The 23,682-nt window shown below is 45.6% G+C and overlaps 2 protein-coding genes and 1 pseudogene across 18 annotated transcripts in view; 1 reads left to right on the top strand and 2 right to left on the bottom strand.

Annotated features, from left to right (window-relative positions):
- Nucleotides 1-1,115, bottom strand: part of LOC118400351 (calcium/calmodulin-dependent protein kinase type II subunit gamma) — a 140,965-nt gene extending 139,850 nt beyond the window's left edge. For 12 of the 17 annotated variants that reach the window (XM_035797102.2, XM_035797198.2, XM_035797147.2 and 9 more), the window contains exon 1: nucleotides 927-1,115. In XM_035797102.2, coding sequence (XP_035652995.1) covers nucleotides 927-991 — 65 coding nt within the window. In that variant the 5' untranslated portion in view covers nucleotides 992-1,115. The remainder of the gene's footprint in view (nucleotides 1-926) is intronic. The other 5 variants (XM_035797164.2, XM_035797207.2, XM_035797113.2 and 2 more) reach the window with 1 other exon arrangement.
- Nucleotides 1-23,682, top strand: part of LOC127911022 (uncharacterized) — a 197,263-nt gene that overhangs the window by 36,398 nt on the left and 137,183 nt on the right. The window lies entirely within an intron of this gene.
- Nucleotides 10,539-12,575, bottom strand: LOC118361315 (arylsulfatase I-like; annotated as a pseudogene).

Raw genomic sequence — 23,682 nt, 5'->3', positions numbered from 1 at the left:
CAGAAAACTAGATGAAATTGCTTGCAGTGCTTCTGGGTGTCTCCCTCATTTGCTGCGTGTGAGGGAAATCAGCTCAGAGGAAATTGTATGTGTGCAGAAGTAACTTGAGCACCACAAAACTATCCAGGGAATAAACCAAAACATGTCAAGTCTACTGTAGGCTATGCTAACTGAGTGTTGTATTAAGCCTACCATAGGTCTACTGTCTATTTTGATTTCATCATGCATACTTGAAACTGAACGGTTATAGGTGGAGTTGGACGTACACAATAACTAGCTACTGCTAACTGCAAAAGATCAAACAGACGGGTTACAAAGTATCTTTCTACTTGGTGGTTTATGCGTGTAGTACTCATGTGCTACAATGTTACAACGCTCAGAACGAAACACATTGGATACATTTACATTTAAGTCATTTAGCAGACGCTCTTTCTTATCCAGAGCGACTTACAAATTGGATACATTTGAGATGGTTACACAAGTAGTCAGTGTAGCGTTCATCCCTGTGTGGCTCTCTACAAAACAATACGGAAAAATAACCCAAAAAGTAAAACAAATTATTTAAAAAATTGATCGCGAGAAAGTTGTTGCCTTGAGATAAATAAACACTATACCTATAGCGGATGTCGTTTAGGTGTCCCATATCTATGGCACACCGAGGCATGGTAAACTCAGTACACGCAAGCCCTCCGACACTAGCTCGACATGTAACCATATTCTAATAAAATGTTGTTGGACTATAAAGCTCCCTGAACGAGGATAGAAGCGATCATCTATCTCTTCGTTGCGGGGGGGATGCCTTTCCTGTTTTTGACAACCTATCCTTGTCTGGTCAACAGTGGACTAGACACGCACAGCGAGAGTCTACGAAGCAGTACAGGAAAATGTATAAGAACAATAGGATGATATATTTTCATGTCGCTTACTTTCCGAGCTCTTCGTACAGCTGATATTCGTCTGTAAATCTGGTCGAGGTTACAATTGCAGCCATGTTGTGCAGGAGGGTATCGCCTCTCTTTTCCGTGACTGCCTCGCTCAGGTTTCGAGAGGAGATCTCGTAAACTCAAAGGGAAAGGGAGATACTGGAGCGACGGAGGGGAGAAAATAGTAGTGGTTTTAGCCCTAGTGGTGGTGGTTGAGGTAGAGAGAAAAAAAAGGATAGTAACGCGATATTTCCTCTCTGGTCTCGAGCGCCACTGATCTAGGATCAGCTTCATCTACCTAAACGCTGTAGGTAGCCTATTATCAATCTTTGTTTAAAGTAACACTGACCCCAGAACAGATTATATGGGCTGCGTTATCCTGCTTACGAGGGTAGTCGAGAAGAAAGCATACGTGATCTGATGCTGCATTGGCACAGAGATAGGAAAGCCTAAATGAAAGTGACCTCATAAAATTATATCTAAGTGTGAATATTGCAGATTTCCACCTTTGAATTTCTCAGTGTAGACATTTGAACTGTAAAGATACAGTAAAGATAAACCTAATGTAAAGATAATCTTCCTGAAAAATGATAGTGTGAAGTGACTAGGTCTACCAGTAGGCCTTGACTGATTTTGGTTGATATCCATATGGGTTGAAAGGGTGTATCAGGTGTAACACCGACTTGCCTTGCATAGAATTTGATAGGATTTGATCACGATCAAACACATATGGCAACAAACCCCCAGAGCCAATCCATACCTGTCTCTCAGCACTTCTGATTCACAGTCCACTCTAAGGCTCGGCCTTCCTTTTCAGAACACAACGCTGCCTTTGCATGTCACCTGCACACCCATGCACACATTTCCTCCTGTCCTGCTTGCTACGTGTTCCTTCCGACCGATGACCTTTCAACATAGTCCTTTGACTGCCCCTCCTATACTGGATGGAGCTCCTCTACTATCGCCTGACATGAACCCATTTTGTAACATAATGGTCTTCACTATCATCACGCCCTAGGCTTCCCATGTCCAGCTGTCCCCTGCTGCCCCTTTAACCCCCCCCCCCATGTGACTCCCATCTCCCCAGGAGTCTGGAAGAGCTGCCTACTTCATTATCTGTACTAATGTCTCCATCATAACAGGCTCATAAATCCAGAGAGCTGCTGCCGTGGGGAAATGTGTGTCTCGTCCCTCTGGGGTTATAGGTTGAGAAAATGGAACTAATTACTGTGAAGTCTCTTCTTAGTCTTAGAGTAGTATTTAACTGTAAGTTGTTGAAGCATCATCTTGATGTAATTGCAAGCTCCACTGCAACGGTTTATCTGAGCTTCCATGAATTCTTTATGAGGAGTATTAGTATGACTTGTTTCACGGTATGTTTAAGTGTATTGCCACTGCTCCCGCTCCTTGTCTGTCTGTATGCACACATGCGTGTTTGTATAGAGAGAGAGTAAAAGACAGAATGCGCTGCAAGCGTATTTGTACAAGGCTGTGCTTCTGTTTGTGTATATCTGTTCAGATAAATTACATATCTGTATTTGTCAGTGTGTGTTTTAGACAATGACTTTTTGTGTGTTCGTTTTTTTTTATTCAGAAAGAGAGATACAGTGTGTGTCAATGTGAGCCTGTTCGTGAGTGTATTTCTCTCACAGACCCGGAACTTTGTCTCTGAACTGGGCAAGCCCTTCACAGTCAGGCAACGTTGCGGAGGGAGAGTGCCAGTGATTATAGAGTGTTTGCAGTGAACACAAGAGCTGTGCTCCGGGCTTCTGCTGTAATTACAGGGAGGCTGACTGATATGAAAGCCTAGTTAGAGCGGTGCACAGGTGCCTCAAAATTAATTGCAGCATTTTCTATGATGTTCATGTCAGACAAGACTTCAGCATGCAGGATGGAGTGGTGGGTGGTAACAGTGGGATGTCAGATCATAGGAAGAGAAAGGAAAGAGGAGATGTCATGATCGTCATAAGGGGTGGACCAAAATGCAGCGTGGTATGTTTCCATCCTTTATTACTGGTTGCATCACTGCCTGGTATGGCACTATAGAGGGTTGTGCGTACGGCCCTGTACATCACTGGGGCCAAGCTTCCTGCCATCCAGGACCTCTATACCAGGCAATGTCAGAAGAAGGCCCTAAAAATTGTCAAAGACTCCAGCCTCCCTAGTCATAGACTGTTCTCTCTGCTACCGCAAGGCAAGTGGTACCGGAGCGCCAAGTCTAGGTCCAAAATTCTTCTTAACAGCTTCTACACCCAAGCCATAAGACTCCTGAACAGCTAATCAAATGGCTACCTAGACTCATCTTTTACCCTGCTGCTACTATCTGTTTATTATCTGCTTTCTGTTTATTATCTATGCATGGTCACTTTAACTCTGTATACATATTACCTCAATTACCTCGACTAACCGGTGCCCCAGCACATTGACTCTGTACGGTACCCCCTGTATATAGCCTCGCTATTGTCATTTTACTGCAGTTACTTTTTTCTCTCAATTTTTTACGTTATCTATTTTTTACTTAACATGTTTTTCTTCTGAGCTTCTTAGAGCGTTGTTGGTTAAGGGCTTGTAAGTAAGAATTTTACTGTAAGGTCTACACCTGTTGTATACGGCACATGTGACAAATACAATTTGATTTGATTTGAAGTTTGCATTTCCTGTCAAGCAGGAAAATTCTCAGCAACAAAAGAGTGATACTAAATATGTGTACTGTAGAATACTATACTGTACACTGTAGTATTCCTCAATTGTGTAGTGCTTACTATAGAATTGTATAGTATGCTGTAGTTTACTATACTCCAAACTGTATTATACCTTGATCATGTGTAGTACTTACTATAGAATTCCGTACAGTATTTGATTTGCATATAACCACCTATTCCCCTCCCCCATATCCCAATGTGTGCCAACAATGAGTGAGAAACCTGCATTCCAAGAATAGGCCATATATTGTGTTCCCTACAGCTTGTATAAAAAGAGCAGAAGTGCTGAATTATTTGCTCAGACTGCAGTACTGCCCACAGGTTAAGGTAAATTTGCTCAAGGAAAAATTATTTGTAAAATATAGTACAAAAACCCTACAGTATGTTGACGTCAGCAAAAACACTACAATAAATACAAGAGTGTACTAAAGTCGGCATAAATACTACAGTAAAGTCTGCAGAAACAGTAGAGTGAATACTATGGTATGTAAATATAGTAATACTACAGTATTTATACCACATTATACTATAGCATTTTTCCATGTGGGTAGTTCTACACAGGACCTGATTCTCCACAAGCCAATTCAAACATACATACACACACAGAGACAATAGAGCCCTCCGCTCTATTCCTGTTTTTGTTGCCCCGTCATCATTGTATTACATTGCATAATGTCTACGCGTAGCAGACACCTCCAGCCACGGCTGGCTGAAGAGCTTCCACGTTCCATAGTAAACAACTCCACTCCACAGCAGTGGAGAGAGATACAGTAGCGGTACCATTGAGGTTGAGTGACTCACTCAACAAGAATTACGCCAATTTGGCTGGTGGATGGAAATATCTTTCAAGAGCATTTCCTCACTTCCAAGTTCATGCTTCAACTGGAAGAGAGACTAGGAGTGAAGTTTGGCATGGTGTGTAGAGCACAGCTGATAAGTAGAGGTTGGGCAAGAATTCAAGAGCTGAGAGCACCGCCTCCCTCATCGCCTCCCTCATCCAGCCCTATTGACTCTCTCTCTTTCACAGGAAAGGAAAAAAGTACTGTACTCAACAACTCTGCACCTCTTTCCAAATGCCTGTTTGTTATCTCTTTGTCTATCTGCACAGAGGAAGGATAAGCAAGACATTGTTATCCCCAATCATATGGTGAAACACCCAAACGAGAAAAAAAAACAATACATAGAGTTTACTATATACTGCATCTGAAAACAGGAGGTTGCTGAGGGAAGGACGGCTCATAATAATAGCTGCAATGGAGTGAATGGAATTGTATCAACCACATGGAAATGATGTGTTTGATACCATTCTATTTATTCCTTTCTATCTATTGTGATGAGCCTGTTCTCCCCAATTAAAGTGCAACCAGCCACCAGCTCAGTATCTGAGTCGATATGTCTTTCTGCACAGAGGTAAGATGAGCCAAAACATTATCGGCAAAATCATATGTTGAAAAACCCTAATTAAAAACATGTAGACGGGAGATAATAATAATAATATAATAATATATGCCATTTAGCAGACGCTTTTATCCAAAGCGACTTACAGTCATGTGTGCATACATTCTACGTATGGGTGGTTCCCACTACCCTGGCGTTTGCTCTACCAACTGAGCTACAGAAGGACCACAAGTGCCTGGATTAGGACCTGCGCCGCTTCCTGTGTGAGGCAGGGTCTGTGTTATTCCACCGCCTTGATGTTAGTTGAGAACGACAGGGTGTTAGGATCACGCCAAGGTTCTTAGCGCTCTGGGAGGAGGATACAATGGAGTTGTCAACCGTGATGGCGAGATCATGGAGGCGGGCAGTCCTTCCCCGGGAGGAAGAGCAGCTCCGTCTTGCCGAGTTCAGCTTGAGGTGGTGATCCGTCATCCACACTGATATGTCTGCCAGACATGCAGAGATGCGATTCGCCACCTGGTCACCAGAAGGGGGAAAGGAGAAGATTAATTGTGTGTCGTCTGCATAGCAATGATAGGAGAGACCATATGAGGTTATGACAGAGCCAAGTGACTTGGTGTATAGCGAGAATAGGAGAGGGCCTAGAACAGAGCCCTGGGGGACACCAGTGGTGAGAGCACGTGGTGAGGAGACAGATTCTCGCCACGCCACCTGGTAGGAGCGACCTGTCAGGTAGGACGCAATCAAGCGTGGGCCGCGCCGGAGATGCCCAACTCGGAGAGGGTGGAGAGGAGGATCTGATGGTTCACAGTATCAAGGCAGCCGATAGGTCAGAAGGATGAGAGCAGAGGAGAGAAAGTTAGCTTTAGCAGTGCGGAGCGCCTCCGTGATACAGAGAAGAGCAGTCTCAGTTGAATGACTAGTCTTGAAACCTGACTGATTTGGATCAAGAAGGTCATTCTGAGAGATAGCGGGAGAGCTGGCCAAGGACGGCACGTTCAAGAGTTTTGGAGATAATTAATTACAATATAGCAATTAAACACTGGAATGGTAGAATGTGCAGAAGATGAATGTGCAAGTAGAGATACTGGGGTGCAAAGGAGCATGATAAATACATAAATAAATACAGTATGGGGATGAGGTAGATTGGATGGGCTGTTTACAGATGAGCTATGTACAGGTGCTGTGATCTGTGAGCTGCTCTGACAGCTGGTGCTTAAAGCTAGTGAGGGAGGTAAAGCTTTAGTGATTTTTGCAATTTGTTCCAGTCATTGGCAGCAGAGAACTGGAAGGAGAGGCGGCCGAAGGAAGAATTGGCTTTGGGGGTGACCAGTGAGATATACCTGCTGGAGCGCGTGCTACAGGTGGGTGCTGCTATGGTGACCAGTGAGCTGAGATAAGGCGGGAATTTACCTAGCATAGACTTGTAGATGACCTGGAGCCAGTGGGTTTGGCAATGAGTATGAAGCGAGTGCCAGCCAATGAGAGCATACAGGTAGCAGTGGTGGGTAGTATATGGGGCTTTGGTGACAAAACAGATGGCACTGTGGTAGACTGCATCCAATTTGTTGAGTAGAGTGTTGGAGACTATTTTGTAAATGACATCGCTGAAGTCGAGGATCGGTAGGATAGTCAGCTTTAGGAGGGTATGTTTGGCAGCATGAGTGAAGGATGCTTTGTTGCGGAATAGGAAGCCGATTCTAGATGATGTTTAATGTGAGTCTGGAAGGAGAGTTTACAGTCTAACCAGACACCTAGGTATTTGTAGTTGTCCACATATTCTAAGTCAGATGATGCTGGGCAGGCGGGCAGGTGCGGGCAGCGATCGGATGAAGAGCATGCATTTAGTTTTAGTTTAGTTTTACGCCTGCAGGCTGTCAATTACAACACCATAGGTTTCTACTAATGACCTATTTAAAAGGACAGTTCAATCCAAGGGCTAATAGGTGACCCTTTACCAAGGGACACTGGAAATGTGTCCCTGCCCATTTTTTGGCCATCGCAAAGGTTTAAAGGGTGACCGTTTAACATCTCTGCTGTGTTTTAGTGTGTTTATACCACAGTATGTATCCACTGTCCACACTATGTTAATGTGTACTACACATGACTTCACCCCAGGGCCACAACCCTTTCTTTAATTTCAACGCAAAACGCTAGAGGTTTCTGACTCTGAACATATCAGACTGCTTATGTTGCCGTTGTTGCAGTGTGACGGATCGCTGTGACATCATTAAAGGTCACTCCCCCCCCAGCTGACCTCCTGGACAGCACACTGTGTGTGTCACCTCAGTGATTTATAGCTTGTGTCACTTCACAGGAATCAGCTCGCTATATGGTTTTTGCCTCAGACCTACAGGGCCTCTGAGTTTTGGAGTTTAAAGCTGTAGTGGCTGGCTTCAGAAAGCCCCAACGTTAATTCAAAGCATTCTTGACTAATCTCATTCTCAGATTCCAGTTTCAGTGTTTGGGCTGTGATGATAGTACTATGGATATATCTATATGGAATGTGTGCACACACACACGCAATGACACAAATATTAATTTCCACAAAGTTTGTTGCTTCAGTGTCTTTAGATATTTTTCTCAGGTGTTACTATGGAATACTGAAGTATGCAGGTAATTACAAACATTTCATAAGTGTCAAAGGCTTTTATTGACAATTATATGAAGTTGACGCAAAGAGTCAATATTTGCAGTGTTGACCCTTCTTTTTCAAGACCTCTGCAATCCGCCCTGGCATGCTGTCAATTTACTTCTGGGCCACATCCTGACTGATGGCAGCCCATTCTTGCATAATCAATGCTTGGAGTTGGTCAGAATGTATGGGTTTTTGTTTGTTTGCCTCTTGAGGACTGACCACAAGTTCTCAATGGGATTAAGGTCTGGGAACTTTCCTGGCCATGGACCCAACATATCGATGTTTTGTTCCCAGAGGCACTTAGTTATCACTTTTGCCTTTTGGCAAGGTGCTCCATCATGCTGGAAAAGGCATTGTTCGTCACCTAACTGTTCCTGGATGGTTGGGAGAAGTTGCTCTCGTAGAATGTGTTTGTACCATTCTTTATTCATGGCTGTGTTCTTAGGCAAAATTGTTAGTGAGCCCACTCCCTTGGCTGAGAAGCAACCCCACACATGAATGGTCTCAAGATGCTTTACTGTTGGCATGACACAGGACTGATGGTAGCACTCACCTTGTCTTCTCCAGACAAGCTTTTTCCCGGATGCCCCAAACGATCAGAAAGGGGATTCATCAGAAAAAATGACTTTACCCCCCCCAGTCCTCAGCAGTCCAATCCCTGTACATTTTGCAGAATATCAGTCTGTCCCTGATGTTTTTCCTGGAGAGAAGTGGCTTCTTTGCTGCCCTTCTTGACGCCAGGCCATCCTCCAAAAGTCTTCGCCTCACTGTGCATGCAGATGCACTCACACCTGCCTGCTGCCATTCCTGAGCAAGCTCTGTACTGGTGGTGCCCCGACCCCGCAGCTGAATCAACTTTAGGAGACGGTCCTGGCTGTTGCTGGACTTTCTTGGGCGCCCTGAACCCTTCTTCACAACACTTGAACCGCTCTCCTTGTTCTTGATGATCCGATAAATGGTTGATTTAGGTGCAATCTTACTGGCAGCAATATCCTTGCCTGTGAAGCCCTTTTTGTGCATAGCACTGATGACGGCACATGTTTCCTATCAGGTAACCATGGTTGACAGAGGAAGAACAATGATTCCAAGCACCACCCTCCTTTTGAAGCTTCCAGTCTGTTATTCGAACTCAATTAGCATGACAGAGTGATCTCCAGCCTTGTCCTCATCAACACTCACACCTGTGTTAACGAGAGAATCACTGACATGATGTCAGCTGGTCCTTTTGTGGCAGGGCTGAAATGCAGTGGAATTTATTTGGGGGGGATTCAGTTCATTTGCATGGCAAGAGGGACTTTGAAATTCATTGCAATTCATCTGATCACTCTTCATAACATTCTGGAGTACATGCAAATTGCCATCATACAAACAGGCTTTGTGAGAATTTATATTTGTGTCATTCTCAAAACTTTTGGCCACAACTGTACACACAGATGTTCAACACAAGTGACAAAATCACCAACACATTCTGTCAGCCTCTTTATGAATGGAAAACAGCAAACGGCAGAACGCATTTCAGTATACCATTAGCATCAAGCTATACATAGACACTTACCGGTATGTCAGCATATGTACCTCTTTTCAAATGGCGAGATAACAGATAAGGCAGGGAGTGCTTCAAACAGCATGGCCTTGCTGCCCCCCTCTGAAGCCTTCCTCCCCCTTTCTGTTTATGTAACTCTGTACATCAGATCTCAATTCTGACTCACATGCATCCTGCCTATTACTTACAAACTGACCTGATCCCCGAATGAAATGAGAAAGAGTGAGGAGGAAGAAGAATATGAGAAGAAGGCGATGAAGAGGGCGGAGGAGGAGGATGAAGAACATGTTCCTACCGCTGTAGGAAAGAAGCAAAGAGCAAGAGAAAATCAGATGAAATGAGAGAGAGTGGGAGAAAGAGCGAGAGATCAGACAAGAGGGAAGGGTGAGACTTGGCTGGAGGGAGAAAGGAGGAGGCAGGGAAGTAGTAGGCAGCTTGTTGCTGGAAATAAGACATGTACAGTGTTTCTCCCTTCTGTGTGTGGGATTGCTGCAGAATTGCTGAATGTTACCTACATTATATACAGTACAGGCATAATCACACATTAGTTCCTACACAAATGGCTTATAGGCAAGAGATGCAAGCCTCAGATTTGATCTGATGTGATCTGGCTTCTATAATATGATATCTAGAACCTAAAGGGGGTTGTCAGCTGTCCCCATAGGAGGAGCCTTTGAAGAACCCCTTTGGTTCCAGGTAGAACCTTTACCACAGAGGGTAATACATAGAACCCAAAGGGGTTCTATGTGAAACCAGAAAGCGTTCTCCTATGGGAACAGCTGAAGAACCCTTTTGGAATCTTTTTGTCTAAAAGTGTATGTCTGGATTGGGTTTTGGGTGTACTGTACTGTGACCGCACTGGAGAGCACAACAGCCACAGCATTTCTGGCTGAGTTTATGCTGGCCAATCCCCAATTTATGATTTTGATGCAGTGAGGTGTTGTTTCGAGTTGGTTAGGCAACAGAGGAGTATGCCATAAGCAGCGTGGAGACTGGACGGTCCATTATATCACCAAGTACAACTTTTTTTAAAGTTCAAGAAATATCCCTCTGGGTGTCTGAGTGTCATTCTGATTTTGTCCTGTTGATGGGCAGATGAGATGTCAAAAACTCACCCTCAACATCAATCTTACAGTTGCACCCTCCTTGGTGGCCAGGGGACAGCCAGTGACTAAGATCCAGTCTCATGTAAGTCTGTTAGTCCTGCCTGTCTGTCCACGTGCTCCTTCCATCCCTCTGAGGACTAAAAGAACAGAGAGGACCTCTGCATCTGGGAGCCCACATTTTTAAAGAGGCCTTGCAGTTTGCACACCTTACAGTGCTTCATCTTACTACTATTCCCCCTCCCTGCTGCCCCATGGCTCCTCGCTGCCCGGCTTATCCAGCCAGGGTGTCCACATCCCCCCATGGAGCTGAGGGGTCCACCATGAGGTCATCAGGTGGGTCATCAGGTGGTGTTGGGGGACCTGGTTGTACTCGGCCAGTCTGGCCAGCAGTATCTTGACACCCTCCGGCCGTGCATCAGCCAGGTTTGACATCTCATAAGGGTCCCGTCGTTACCCCATGTCCTGCTACTGCTGGACCCCCCCAGGCAGGGTCTGAGGCGGCACACAGTCCCCTGCATTTTCAGTCAGCAGCTTCCAGTCCGCAGCCCGTATGGCTGCCCGCACTGCTGTGTCCCAGATGCCGAAGCTGTTGAAGGCCTGGAGTCTGCCTCACTGGGCCATCGAGATACCGGGTCGATATTGAACAGGATCTCAGTGCGGGGGTAGGGCAGCCCCTGGCTGATGGCCCCCCACACCAGAGACAACGGGGGGAGGGGGCACCAGTCAGAAACATGGATCAGCGCCTTTCTCACCTTCCCTTTCCGCTTCAGGAATGGGCTGTGGACGAAACCCACTGCTCGCACTCCCCCTTCCCAGTAGGTACCCTTCTCTCCACGCATGGGCCAGTTGCAGCCTCCAGAGAAAGGCTGGCCCCCGTTGTCTGAGGAGTAGACCAGAACAGAGTTCTGATAGAGGCCACTGGTTCTCAGCTCCTGCACCAGCTCCCCCACACTCTCGTCCACACAGCTCAGAATAGCTGCATAGTGTTGTCGCAGGCAGTTGTCCGGGTTACTGCAGCGTCGCAGAAAGTGGTTTGGTGCCTGCAGGGGTGTGTGGATGGCCTGGAGTGCCAGGAACAGGAAGAGGGGCTTCCAGGGGTCATGGGCCTTCAGGATTTTCTGAACCCTGGATGGAAAGAGGAGTAGGCCACCAGGTCTATATAACTGAGACGTTATGTAAAATACATCAACTCTGTTGTGTCCTAACCTTTTAAATAGCTGAAGACTTTGACGTGCCCAATTATAATAAAATGCGAATCACTTTATCAAGAACACTCTAAACACCTGTTCATTCCGTTTCCAACATGCACAGTAGTGTTTAGTACTAGACAAGCTCCTTTTCGTACATGAATTACAACATCACGAAAGATGTGTGTAAAGGCTGACCTCACCTCTTTATGTAGAGTGTTGCTAAGTAGTTACTGCTCAGCTCCAGGTCGTCTCTCCCCGTCGTGCAGGTCAAAGCCGCAGGCCTCAGCCTGGTCACAGCTCTCATAGGAGAAGTGATCACCACTGCCAGTCAGGGAGCCTAAGAAGCTATGGAAGCTGTGGCCCGTGGGCAGGTAGCCCGGCCGGCAGAGGCCCAGTTGCCATTTCCCTACCATCTGGGTGCTGTAGCCTGCCTCCTGCAGTCGTTCAGCCAGGGTGGGCGCATCTGAGGGCAGGCACAGGGGCAGGCACAGGGACTGGCACAGGGACTTGCGCGCCCGGATGATGGAATGCTGGTGGCCCATATGGATCTGGTACCTGGGAAAGGGGGGAGAGGAGGGGAAGGTGAGATGAGAGTTAAAGCAAGATTGTCAGAACCAATTTATTGTCAGGGATCACGGTTAGAACCTTCAAACTATTGTTCCAAACACATACATACATATTCAAAACAACATGCAATGTTCTGACAGATCAACCCTTTATTTAGAAGCAAGGTCATAAGAATGCACAGGAGTTTGAGAAGAATCATTCCATTCAGGATAATATATAATAAGCCAGTACAATAAATGCATTACTCACCGTCCAGTCATGAGTTGGCTGCATGAGGGCGAGCAGATTGACTGGACATATGGACATATTAGTTCTCCAGCTTCACCCTCTCCCCAGCCAGCTGGTCCAGGACCGGAGTGTGGACGTCCGAGCCATGGTAGCCCACGTCCCCAAAGCCCTGGTCATCCACCAGGATGAAGATGAGGCCGAGAGGCACGCAGCAGAGACAGCCTAGTATGGCCACTCCGAGCAGACGGAAGTCCGACTTGACAGCACCTCTCATAACCATCATCAGTCTGGAGGGTAGTGTATGTCTGTTACTCCGATTCAGACCAGGATTGCGAAGCAATGTCTGGGCTGTGTGTGTCTGTCTGGGTTGTGTGATTCTGTCTGGGCTGTGTGTGTATGTCTGGGTTGTGTGTTTCTGTCTGGGCTGTGTGTGTCTGTCTGGGCTGTGTGTGTCTGTCTGTCCGGGTTGTGTGTGTCTGTCTGGGCTGTGTAGGTCTGTATGGGCTGTGTGTATATGTCTGTCTGGGCTGTGTGTGTGTGTCTGTATGGGCTGTGTGTGTCTGTATGGGCTGTGTGTGTGTGTCTGGGCTGTGTGTGTCTGTCTGGGCTGTGTAGGTCTGTATGGGCTGTGTGTATATGTCTGTCTGGGCTGTGTGTGTATGTCTGTATGGGCTGTGTGTGTCTGTATGGGCTGTGTGTGTGTGTCTGGGCTGTGTGTGTCTGTCTGGGCTGTGTGTATATGTCTGTCCGGGCTGTGTGTGTCTGTCTGGGCTGTGTAGGTCTGTATGGGCTGTGTGTATATGTCTGTCTGGGCTGTGTGTGTCTGTATGGGCTGTGTGTGTGTGTCTGGGCTGTGTGTGTCTGTCTGGGCTGTGTGTGTATGTCTGGGCTGTGTGTGTATGTCTGGGCTGTGTGTGTCTGTATGGGCTGTGTGTGTGTGTCTGGGCTGTGTGTGTCTGTCTGGGCTGTGTGTGTCTGTCTGGGCTGTGTGTGTCTGGGCTGTGTGTGTCTGTGTGGGCTGTGTGTGTCTGTCTGGCCTGTGCGTGTCTGTCTGGGCTGTGTGTGTGTCTAGGCTGTGTGTGTCTGTGTGGGCTGTGCATGTCTGTATGGGCTGTATCTGTCTGGGCTGTGTGTGTCTGTCTGCACTGTGTATGTGTGTATGTCTGTGTGGGCTGTGTGTGTGTGTGTCTGGGCTGTGTGTGTCTGTGTGGGCTGTGTGTGTGCGTGTGGGCTTTGCATGTTGGGCTGTGCATGTCTGTGCATGTCTGTCTGGGCTGTGTGTGTGTGTCTGGGCTGTGTGTGTCTGTGTGGGCTGTGCATGTATGTATGGGCTGTATCTGTCTGGGCTGTGTGTGTCTGTCTGGGCTGTGCGTGTCTGGGCTGTGTGTGTGTGTCTGGGCTGTGTGTGTCTGTCTGGGCTGTGTGTGTCTGTCTGGGCTGTGTATGTCTGTGTGGGCTGTGCATGTCTGTATGGGCTGTGTGTGTCTGTGTGGGCTGTGCGTGTCTGTGTGGGCTGTGTCTGTGTGGGCTGTGCGTGTCTGTGTGGGCTGTGTCTGTGTGGGCTGTGCATGTCTTTGTGTGTGTCTAGTTGGAGGTACAGAGGCTTCTCCTTCACAGGAACCTGCCACATTCGCACGCACGCACACACACACACACACACACACACACACACACACACACACACACACACACACACACACACACACACACACACACACACACACACACACACACACACACACACACACACACACACACACACATACACAACTGACACATTTTTTTATTGTCATTTAGAGCATTAATTTGCAACCCCAGATCATCACCGATCCTCCACCAAATTTCACAGTGTGTGCGAGACCTGGAGAGGCCTACAAGCCACTGTCTCTCACTCACTGAAATTTGGTGGAGGATCGGTGATGATCAGTGGGTGCTTCAGTAAGGCTGGAATCGGTCAGATATGTCTTTGTGAAGGACGCATGAATCAAGCCACGTACAAGGGTGTCCTGGAAGAAAACTTGCTTCCTTCTGCTCAGACAATGTTCCCCAACTCTGAGGATTGGCTTTTCCAGTGGGACAATGCTCCATGCTACACAGCCAGGTCAATCAAGGTGTGGATGGAGGACCACCAGATCAAGACCCTGTCATAGCCATCTCCAGACCTGAACCGCATTGAAAACCTCTGGAATGTGATCAAGAGGAAGATGAATGTTTGCGCCAGGAGTGGCATAAAGTCATCCAACATCAACGTGAAAGACTGGTGGAGAGCATGCCAATACGCATGAAAGCTGTGATTGAAAATCAGGGTTATTCCACCAAAATATTGATTTCTGAACTCTTCCTAAGTTAAAACATTAGTATTGTGTTGTTTAAAAATGAATATGAACTTATTTTCTTTGCATTATTCGAGGTCTGACAACACTGCATCTTTTTTGTTATGTTGACCAGTTGTCATTTTCTGCAAATAAATGTTCTAAATGACAATATATTTATTTGGAATTTGGGAGAAATGTTGTCAGTAGTTCATAGAATAAAACAAAAATGTTTATTTTACCCAAACACATACCTATAAATGGCAAAACCAAAGAAACTGCTAATTTTGCAGTGGTCTCTTAATTTTTTCCAGAGCTGTATATACACACACACACACACACACACACACACACACACACACACACACACACACACACACACACACACACACACACACACACACACACACACAACACACACACACACACACACACACACACACACACACACACACACACACACACACACACACAATTGTTTTGCAACTCCATTGAAAAACACATGTGGAAGGTATAGTTCACAGGGTAAAAAACAATGTTGACACCTCCTGGCCATGAGGTAAACTACAATCCTACAACCACAAGCTCCAGCTGCGTTGACAACTGCAGTGCCTTCTACAGACACAGCCGCTGCTGCTGGGGCTGAGGGAACATAGGGCTGAGGGAACATAGGGCTGAGGGAACATAGGGCTGAGGGAACATAGGGCTGAGGGAACATAGGGCTGAGGGAACATAGGGCTGAGGGAACATAGGGCTGAGGGAACATAGGGCTGAGGGAACATAGGGCTGAGGGAACATAGGGCTGAGGGAACATAGGGCTGAGGGAACATAGGGCTGAGGGAACATAGGGCTGAGGGAACTTAGGGCTGAGGGAACATAGTGCCGAGGGAACATAGGGCTGAGGGAATATAGGGCTGAGGGAACATAGGGCTGAGGGAACATAGGGCTGAGGGAACATAGGGCTGAGGGAACATAAGCCTGAGGGAACTTAGGGCTGAGAGAACATAGTGCCGAGGGAACATAGGGCTGAGGGAACATAGGGCTGAGGGAACATAGGGCTGAGGGAACATAGGGCTGAGGGAACATAGGGCTGAGGGAACATAGGGCTGAGGGAACTTAGGGCTGAGGGAACATAGGGCTGAGGGAACATAGGGCTGAGGGAACATAGGGCTGAGGGAACTTAGGGCTGAGGGAACATAGTGCCGAGGGAACATAGGGTAGACCCTGTGAAAAGTCTGCTGTGGAAAACAATAAGCAGAATCAATGCCTCCCGTCCCTCACGTTTCAGTTTAATCATAGATAATAAGCCTTGAAAACACAGAGCATCAATAGATCTGTCTAAGCTCCTGATGCTCATGTGGAGAATCATATTGATTTATTAAGTTACCTTTCCGTAACCATAGGAAAGCACCGGTTTTGCTCTCATTCAATTCCCAGAACAGAAGCTTTATCAATGATTATTTCCTCCGCACAGTATTAGTGATATTAGACCTATTAGTGGTCAAATTGAAGTAATGACGGAAGATTTATTTTCAGTTCTGAAGCCTGTAGTTGGATCAGAATGTGACACTTGTGGCTGGATTCTCAAAAGCACATTATCTGACAGAGACTGACATTAGGGAAGTATTTGACAAGTAGATCTTCATTAGTGTAAGTCAACATAGTACAGTAGTACCAGAAAACCATGTCCTATTTCAGAGGACATTCACTCACCATGAAGATCTGAAGCGAATATGAAAATAGATTTCGACAAAGTATTACTCTTTCATTGCCCAATACCATTTGAATAAAATCACCACTGATAACCACTCATACGTGAACACACAGTGAACTCTATCTGGTGATCAGTGAGTAGAGCAGCATCACATCTGTAGTGGGGTAGTATTTGATATGTGTATATTATATATACTTCACATGCGACCCATGATAAGATTTTGTCATTAGTTTTGTAAATGTTTCTCTTTATCTGACTCCATTTAACATGACAGTAAAACCATGTGCAATCAAGTATTATGCGTTTAGCTGACTAAGATAAAGAAATGGTCATGAGAAGTGAATATCAAAGCAAGTATTATTGAATAACTTGGACAGGTGAATGGATTCACATACAAGGCATAAAGCTCAAGTTACAAGGCAATACTGACATTAACGAAGCATAAATCTAGGCATATATATCCTAAGGTTAACTTACAAGACAGAGCATGAACAGAGGCTTAAAAGTCTGGGCAATGAGAAAACATCATAAAACCAAACCTCCAATGTACAGGATACGAGAGAGAACAAACAGACCTTCAATTTCATTTCTAACATCTGAAGGTGTACATTTTTCAAACCACAACCAACCACCATTGACCAATCAAACAAAACCAAGTTTACAGTAACCTGATTACTCAATGCAAATACACAATGAAATCCCTTTGCATAGAGTCATTTAGTTCACCCTGTACAGATACAACTGACCACAGAGATCATACATCCATGTAGGTAGCTTCAGAGTTCTACTCAGAGAACAAGTGTCAGATAGAATAATGCTATAGTATCCATGTCTGGTATCACGTATATCACATTCCATAGTCAGTCCTCTGGATACTATAGAGAGAGAGACACATTTTTGGCCCTTCAGAGGTGTGAAGCGCATACTGACCCTTGGGCATAGTCTTGAGCCATTTGCCATGCGGCCGGAGGTGACAGAGAACACTTCAATTAGGGCCTGTACAGTGAACAACATCCCCTGGCTTCCTTCCACTTCGTAGGCCTATCGACCTGCCGCTCTTAGGATAGCCTCCACAACGCTGCTTTCCAATGAAGCCGAAAGGAAATCGATGCCAAAGAAACAAGTCCATTTCCTACATTATAGGGCCAAAGCAGACAGCTATTTTATTCCCGAGACCATTTTTTTACTGACCCATAGAGAAGGGGTGGGGGGGGAGAAAGAGAAGGGCAGAAGATTCCTCTGCCTCCATGGAGCCACACATAGATGGGAAATAACCGAACAAACAGAAAAAAACATCTACCAGTTTAAAAAAACACAACACACTCTCGGTAGTGATAGGATCTCATGGAGATATTGTTTCAAGAGTTGAATGTGGTAGGATCATGTCGGACAACCCCATTTGGTGATTTATGTTTACCGTGGGCAAAATAGTATGGCTTAAATATGTGGGTTTGACTAAATGAGCCCACAGTATGTAACTCAACCCAAGGCTGTGTGTGAATTGACACTGTGTCAGTGTGCCTGCTGCCTCTACTGCTTAGTGTGCAAGCATTTGTGTTCTCCATGACAGAGACGCCAGCGAACTCCCAAGAAATCTTTTGGAAAGAAAGAAGCGTAGACTATATAAGGCAGGTGGGATTTATTCATGAGAAGACTAAGTGACTCATTGTGTCTTGAGGTTCTTAGGCAGGTAGACATGCAGTCTCTCAGGCTCTCAGGTAGGCAGGCAGGCTCTCAGGTAGGCAGGCAGGCTCTCAGGCAGGCAGGCGGATCTCAGGGAGAGAGAAAGAGACGTTTGGGGATGAACAATAGATCCATCCTCACTGGCAGGGTTTTTATACTCATCCTACTAAAGAGAACAAATATGAAAAATGTCTAACCGTGGTAATACATTCCCAAGACACTAATTTCTCACAGAGACACTAGCTTGTTCTTAGTTATACATGATGTGGGTGTTAGCAAGTGGCTGAGAAAACACAGTGGTAACCAGTCATCAGTGAGAGAAACAATTGAAATTAGGTGGAGGTGAGATTCGCCGAGGTCACATAAGATTAAAGACAAAGAGACAGACAGTGGAGGACAAGCAGTGGAGGACAACCAACATGACACATGTCAGTGAGAATCGTGTAAAACCTGCTGTACTGTACAGCCTAAAGGAGATATTTCACAATTGCCGCTCTGAAATTCACCTCATCCTATACAGTCCCCCACACACACACACACACAGTCACACACATCCTATACAGTCACACACACACACACACACACACACACACACACACACACACACACACACACACACACACACACACACACACACACACACACACACACACACACACACACACACACACACACACACACACACACACACACACACACACAAAACCGGGTGGCTCGACGTCACATATAGGCCTCCCTCCATTGAGAGATACTATTTCTGTGTCTCCCTGACGTCATATCTGAAGATGATACCGCCACTGACCTTGTACTGGTATAATTTTTGCTATCACAGTGGAAACCCAATACTTTCCACATAAATCTCAATTTACAACAGTACCAAAACTAGCCCAGGCAGGAAACAATTTGTCTTTCAACACCATTCCATCATTACATGAAATGAAAAACTTTGAGAAATGAACTAGTTGTACTGTACTTTCTCCTCCTTCCTCACAGGCTAGCCCGTGACTGCATCCTTCCTATTATCGCCTGAAGAGAGTAGCGCTCTGTTAGACTTATCCATAATGAAGAGGTTTACACAACCCTAGAGCTGCCTACTATAGCACTTGAGTGGAGTCAGTCTGTGGGTGACAGCTCATTCCGGTAGCTTAACAGAGAAATACATGCAGACTGCTGCACGGATATTCCTGTAGCAGGGGGTAGGTAGTAAGGGGAGGAAGGGTTCCTTGACCGGTAAACAACCCAATGCAGCTGAGAAATTGTCTTTCATTTTAAAGGTAAGAGCTTTCCCTCATACTGCTATATCTGTATAGAGAAACCACAGGAGGATTCCTACAGTATACTTCACTGACATTCAACCAGCTGGCACATGAGAAAGGCGTGTGTGTTTGTGTGCGTGCACATGCACAGGTGTGTGACACCGTTGGCAGCAGGTATGGATCAAAGAGGGCCACATGGCTCTCTTCCAGGTCTAAGACACAGCATCTGGCACAGATAGGCAGAGTGACCAGGGTTTACCCCAGGGAGGTATGGGGCCAGGGCTGCAGTGTCAGTCACAATCATGCAGCAGAGGTCAGTAGTTCAGCCTGACAGAGAGCATTTCTCTCTCTCTCTCTCTCTCTCTCTCTCTCTCTCTCTCTCTCTCTCTCTCTCTCTCTCTCTCTCTCTCTCTCTCTCTCTCTCTATTCAATTAAATTCAAGGGGCTTTATTGGAATAGGAAATATAAACTCAGCAAAGAAACATCCTCTCACTGTCAACTGTTTATTTTCAGCAAACTTCAGGTGTGTAAATATTTGTATGAACATAAGATTCAACAACTGAGACAAACTGAACAAGATCCATAGACATGTGACTAACAGAAATTGAATAATGTGTCCCTGAACAAAGGGGTGGGGGTTCAAAATCAAAAGTAACAGTGAGTATCTGGTGTGGCCACCAGCTGCATTAAGTACTGCAGTGCATTTCCTCATGGACTGCACCAGATTGACCAGTTCTTGCTGTAAGATGTTACCCCACTCTTCCACCAAGGCACCTGCAAGTTCCCAGACATTTCTGGGGGGAATGGCCCTCACCCTCCGATCCAACAGGTCCCAGACGTGTTCAATGGGATTGAGATCCGGGCTCTTCGCTGGCCATGGCAGAACACTCACATTCCTGTCTTGCAGGAAATCACACACAGAAGGAGCGGTATGGCTGGTGGCATTGTCATGCTGGAGTGTCATGTCAAGATGAGCCTGCAGGAAGGGTACCACATGAGGGAGGAGAACGCACAGCGTTGAGATTGCCTGCAATGACAACAAGCTCAGCCCGATGATGTTGTGACACACCGCCCCAGACCATGACGGGCCATCCACCTCCAAATCGATCCGCTCCAGAGTACAGTCCTCGGTGTAACGCTCATTCCTTCAACGATAAACGTGAATCTGACCATCACTACTGGTGAGACAAAACCGCAACTCGTCAGTGAAGAGCACTTTTTGCCAGTCCTGTCTGGTCTAGCGACGGTGGGTTTGTGCCCATAGGCAACGTTCTTGCCGGTGATGTCTGGTGAGGACCTGCCTTACAACAGGCCTACAAGCCCTCAGTCCAGCCTCTCTCAGCCTATTGCGGACAGTCTGAGCACTGATGGAGGGATTGTGCGTTCGTGGTGTTGCAGAATCTGTACAGAAGCACCAGATCATCCGAAAACAGTAGACATTTGACTTCAGATTCTATTAGGGTGAGGCCGGGTGTTGCAAACTGTTCTAGTGCCCTCGCCAATTTGTTGATATATACAGTGGCTTGCGAAAGTATTCACCCCCCTTGGCATTTTTCCTATTTCGTTGCCTTACAACCTGGAATTTTCGGAGGTTTGTATCATTTGATTTACACAACATGCCTGCCACTTTGAAGATACAAAATATTTTTTATTGTAAAACAAACAAGAAATAAGACAAAAAAACAGAAACTTGAGCGTGCATAACTATTCATCTCCCAAAGTCAATAATTTGTAGAGCCACCTTTTTCAGCAATTATAGCTGCAAGTATCTTGGGGTATGTCTCTATAAGCTTGGCACATCTAGCCACTGGGATTTTTGCCCATTCTTCAAGGCAAAACTGTTCCAGCTCATTCAAGTTGGATGGGTTCCGCTGGTGTACAGCAATCTTTAAATCATTCCACAGATTCTCAATTGGATTGAGGTCTGGGCTTTGACTAGGCCATTCCAAGACATTTACATGTTTCCCCTTAAACCACTAAAGTATTGCTTTAGCAGTATGCTTAGGGTCATTGTCCTGCTGGAAGGTGAACCTCAGTCCCAGTATCAAATCTCTGTTAGACTGAAACAGGTTTCCCTCAAGAATTTCTCTGTATTTAGCACCATCCATCATTTCTTCAATTCTGACCAGTTTCTCAGTAACCGCCGATGAAAAACATCCCCACAGCATGGTGGTGGCAGGATGTTGTTCTCGGGGTGACAAGAGGTGTTGGGTTTGCACCAGACATAGCTTTTTCCAAAAAGCTATATTTTAGTCTCATCTGACCAGAGTACCTTCTTCCATATGTTTAGGAAGTCTCCCACATGCCTTTTCGCAAACACCAAATGTGTTTGCTTATTTTTTTCTTTAAGTAATGACTTTTTTTCTGGCCACTTCCATAAAGCCCATCTCTGTGGAGTGTACGGCTTAAAGTGGTCCTATGGACAGATACTCCAATCTCCGCTGTGGAGCTTTACAGATCCTTCAGGGTTATCTTTGGTCTCTATGTTGCCTCTCTGATTAATGCCCTCCTTGCCTGGTCCGTGAGTTGGGCGGTCCTCTCTTGGCAGGTTTGTTGTCGTGCCATATTATTTAACATTTTTAATAATGGATTTAATGGTGCTCCATGGGATGTTCAAAATGTCAGATATTTTTTTAGAACCCAACCCTGATCTGTACTTCTCCACAACTTTGTACCTGACATGTTTGGAGAGCTCCTTGGTCTTCATGGTGACGCTTGCTTGGTGGTGTTGCAGACTCTGGGGCCTTTCAGAACAGGTGACAGATCATGTGACACTTAAATAAAGTCCAGGTAATTGGTTGCACCAGATCTTATATAGGGGCTTCATAGCAAAGGGGGTGAAAACATGCACGCACCACTTTTCACATTTTTTTATTTAAGTTTTTGAAACAAGTAATTTATTTATTTTTATTTCAGTTCAACGATTTTCACTATTTTGTGTATGTCCATTACATGAAATCCCCCCCAAATAAATGTAATAACAGGATGTAATGCAACAAAATAGTAAAAATGCCAAGGGGGATGAATACATTTGAAAGGCACTGTACATTCCCAGAGTGCGACAGAACTGCAGGAGTTGTGACCCGTTTTTGTTGGTTATGTTGTCATTGTTGTGCCTAGGGCAGCATATGGGGGAGAGAATGCTGTCACCTCCAGGCAGGTGTTTGTCCCCCTGTGTGCTGAGGGTGTCAGGTTCTTGTACGGTTCTGGCATTTAGGTCGCCAATAACTAACTAGTACATGTCCCTGGACCTGGAAATGATGGATTTTCCCCTCCAGGATGGAGAAGCTGTCTTCATTAAAGTATGGTGATTCTAGTGGGGGGATATAGGTAGCACTCTCTCTCTCTTACACACACACACACACACACAAGGCAGAGGCGTCAATCTATCACCTGTTGGCTCTGTGTGTCTCCCAGGACAGGCCAACAGGCAGAGTTATGAACCTACGATGCAATGTGAACATTGCTGTGACTAAAATGTGAAGCAATAATAGTTTATCTGTATTTTAAGCTAAACATTTTCATCTGTTCCATCAGCCTTATTAATTGATATGGCGCATACCTCCACTCCACTACTTTGATACACATTGTGGGGATTAAGAAGTTAGTATACTCAATGCCCACTGAAAACTAAGTGGGTATACAGTGTATACTCTGCACTACACCAATGATAGTATAGTATTCACTGTAGTGTTTTTGCAGACTAAAGTATTTACTGAAATACAGAATTCTACAGTAAGTACTGTAGTATTTTTGTCATATGGGTAGCACTGGGATTGAACCCGCATTGTTGGGAGCTGTAAATCACAGTCTTCCACATGGTACATCCATGTACACTCATTCCAAAGCTTAAATTTGACTCCTCTACAGCATCTCTCGCGTCCTGCTATTTGTGCTATTGGTTTTACACAGAGGGGGAATACTACACCAAACACAACACATTTCAGCGACTGCAGGACAAATACAGGATACAATATAGCAGGCATATCTCTGTAAACATACACTTCGTCAGTGCAGGACTGAGGTAATAGGAGATGGTCCAGTGTTTTTGGGTGTGTGTGAGTGCGTTTTTGTGTGTGTGTGTGTGTGTGAGGATTGCTCTCTGTTCTTAAAGTTTGAGGGCCTATAGTGTGTTACTGTTTGCTCTACTGGTCATCCTGCTCTTCCTTAAGGAAGGTATATATTTGTGTGTATGTATGTGTGTGTGTAAAAAGAGGCAATCTACCTCCAATCTGACATGTCTTCTCAGTGGTTTAGAGGAGCCTCACTCAGTGGAGGATGCCCCTGCAAAGTAGAAACAGGGTAAGAGTGTGTCTGAGGATGATGAGGGTAGACCCTATTTTTTTATTTAAAGTAATGAAACATTTATATTTGCAGAAATATATGGTAATATGATATTGCTTGAAATTATTGATGAAAAAT

Source organism: Oncorhynchus keta, chromosome 2 (assembly GCF_023373465.1).
Source record: "Oncorhynchus keta strain PuntledgeMale-10-30-2019 chromosome 2, Oket_V2, whole genome shotgun sequence".
NCBI classification, from domain to species: Eukaryota; Metazoa; Chordata; class Actinopteri; order Salmoniformes; family Salmonidae; genus Oncorhynchus; species Oncorhynchus keta.
This window is presented reverse-complemented; position numbering and strand designations above follow the sequence as displayed.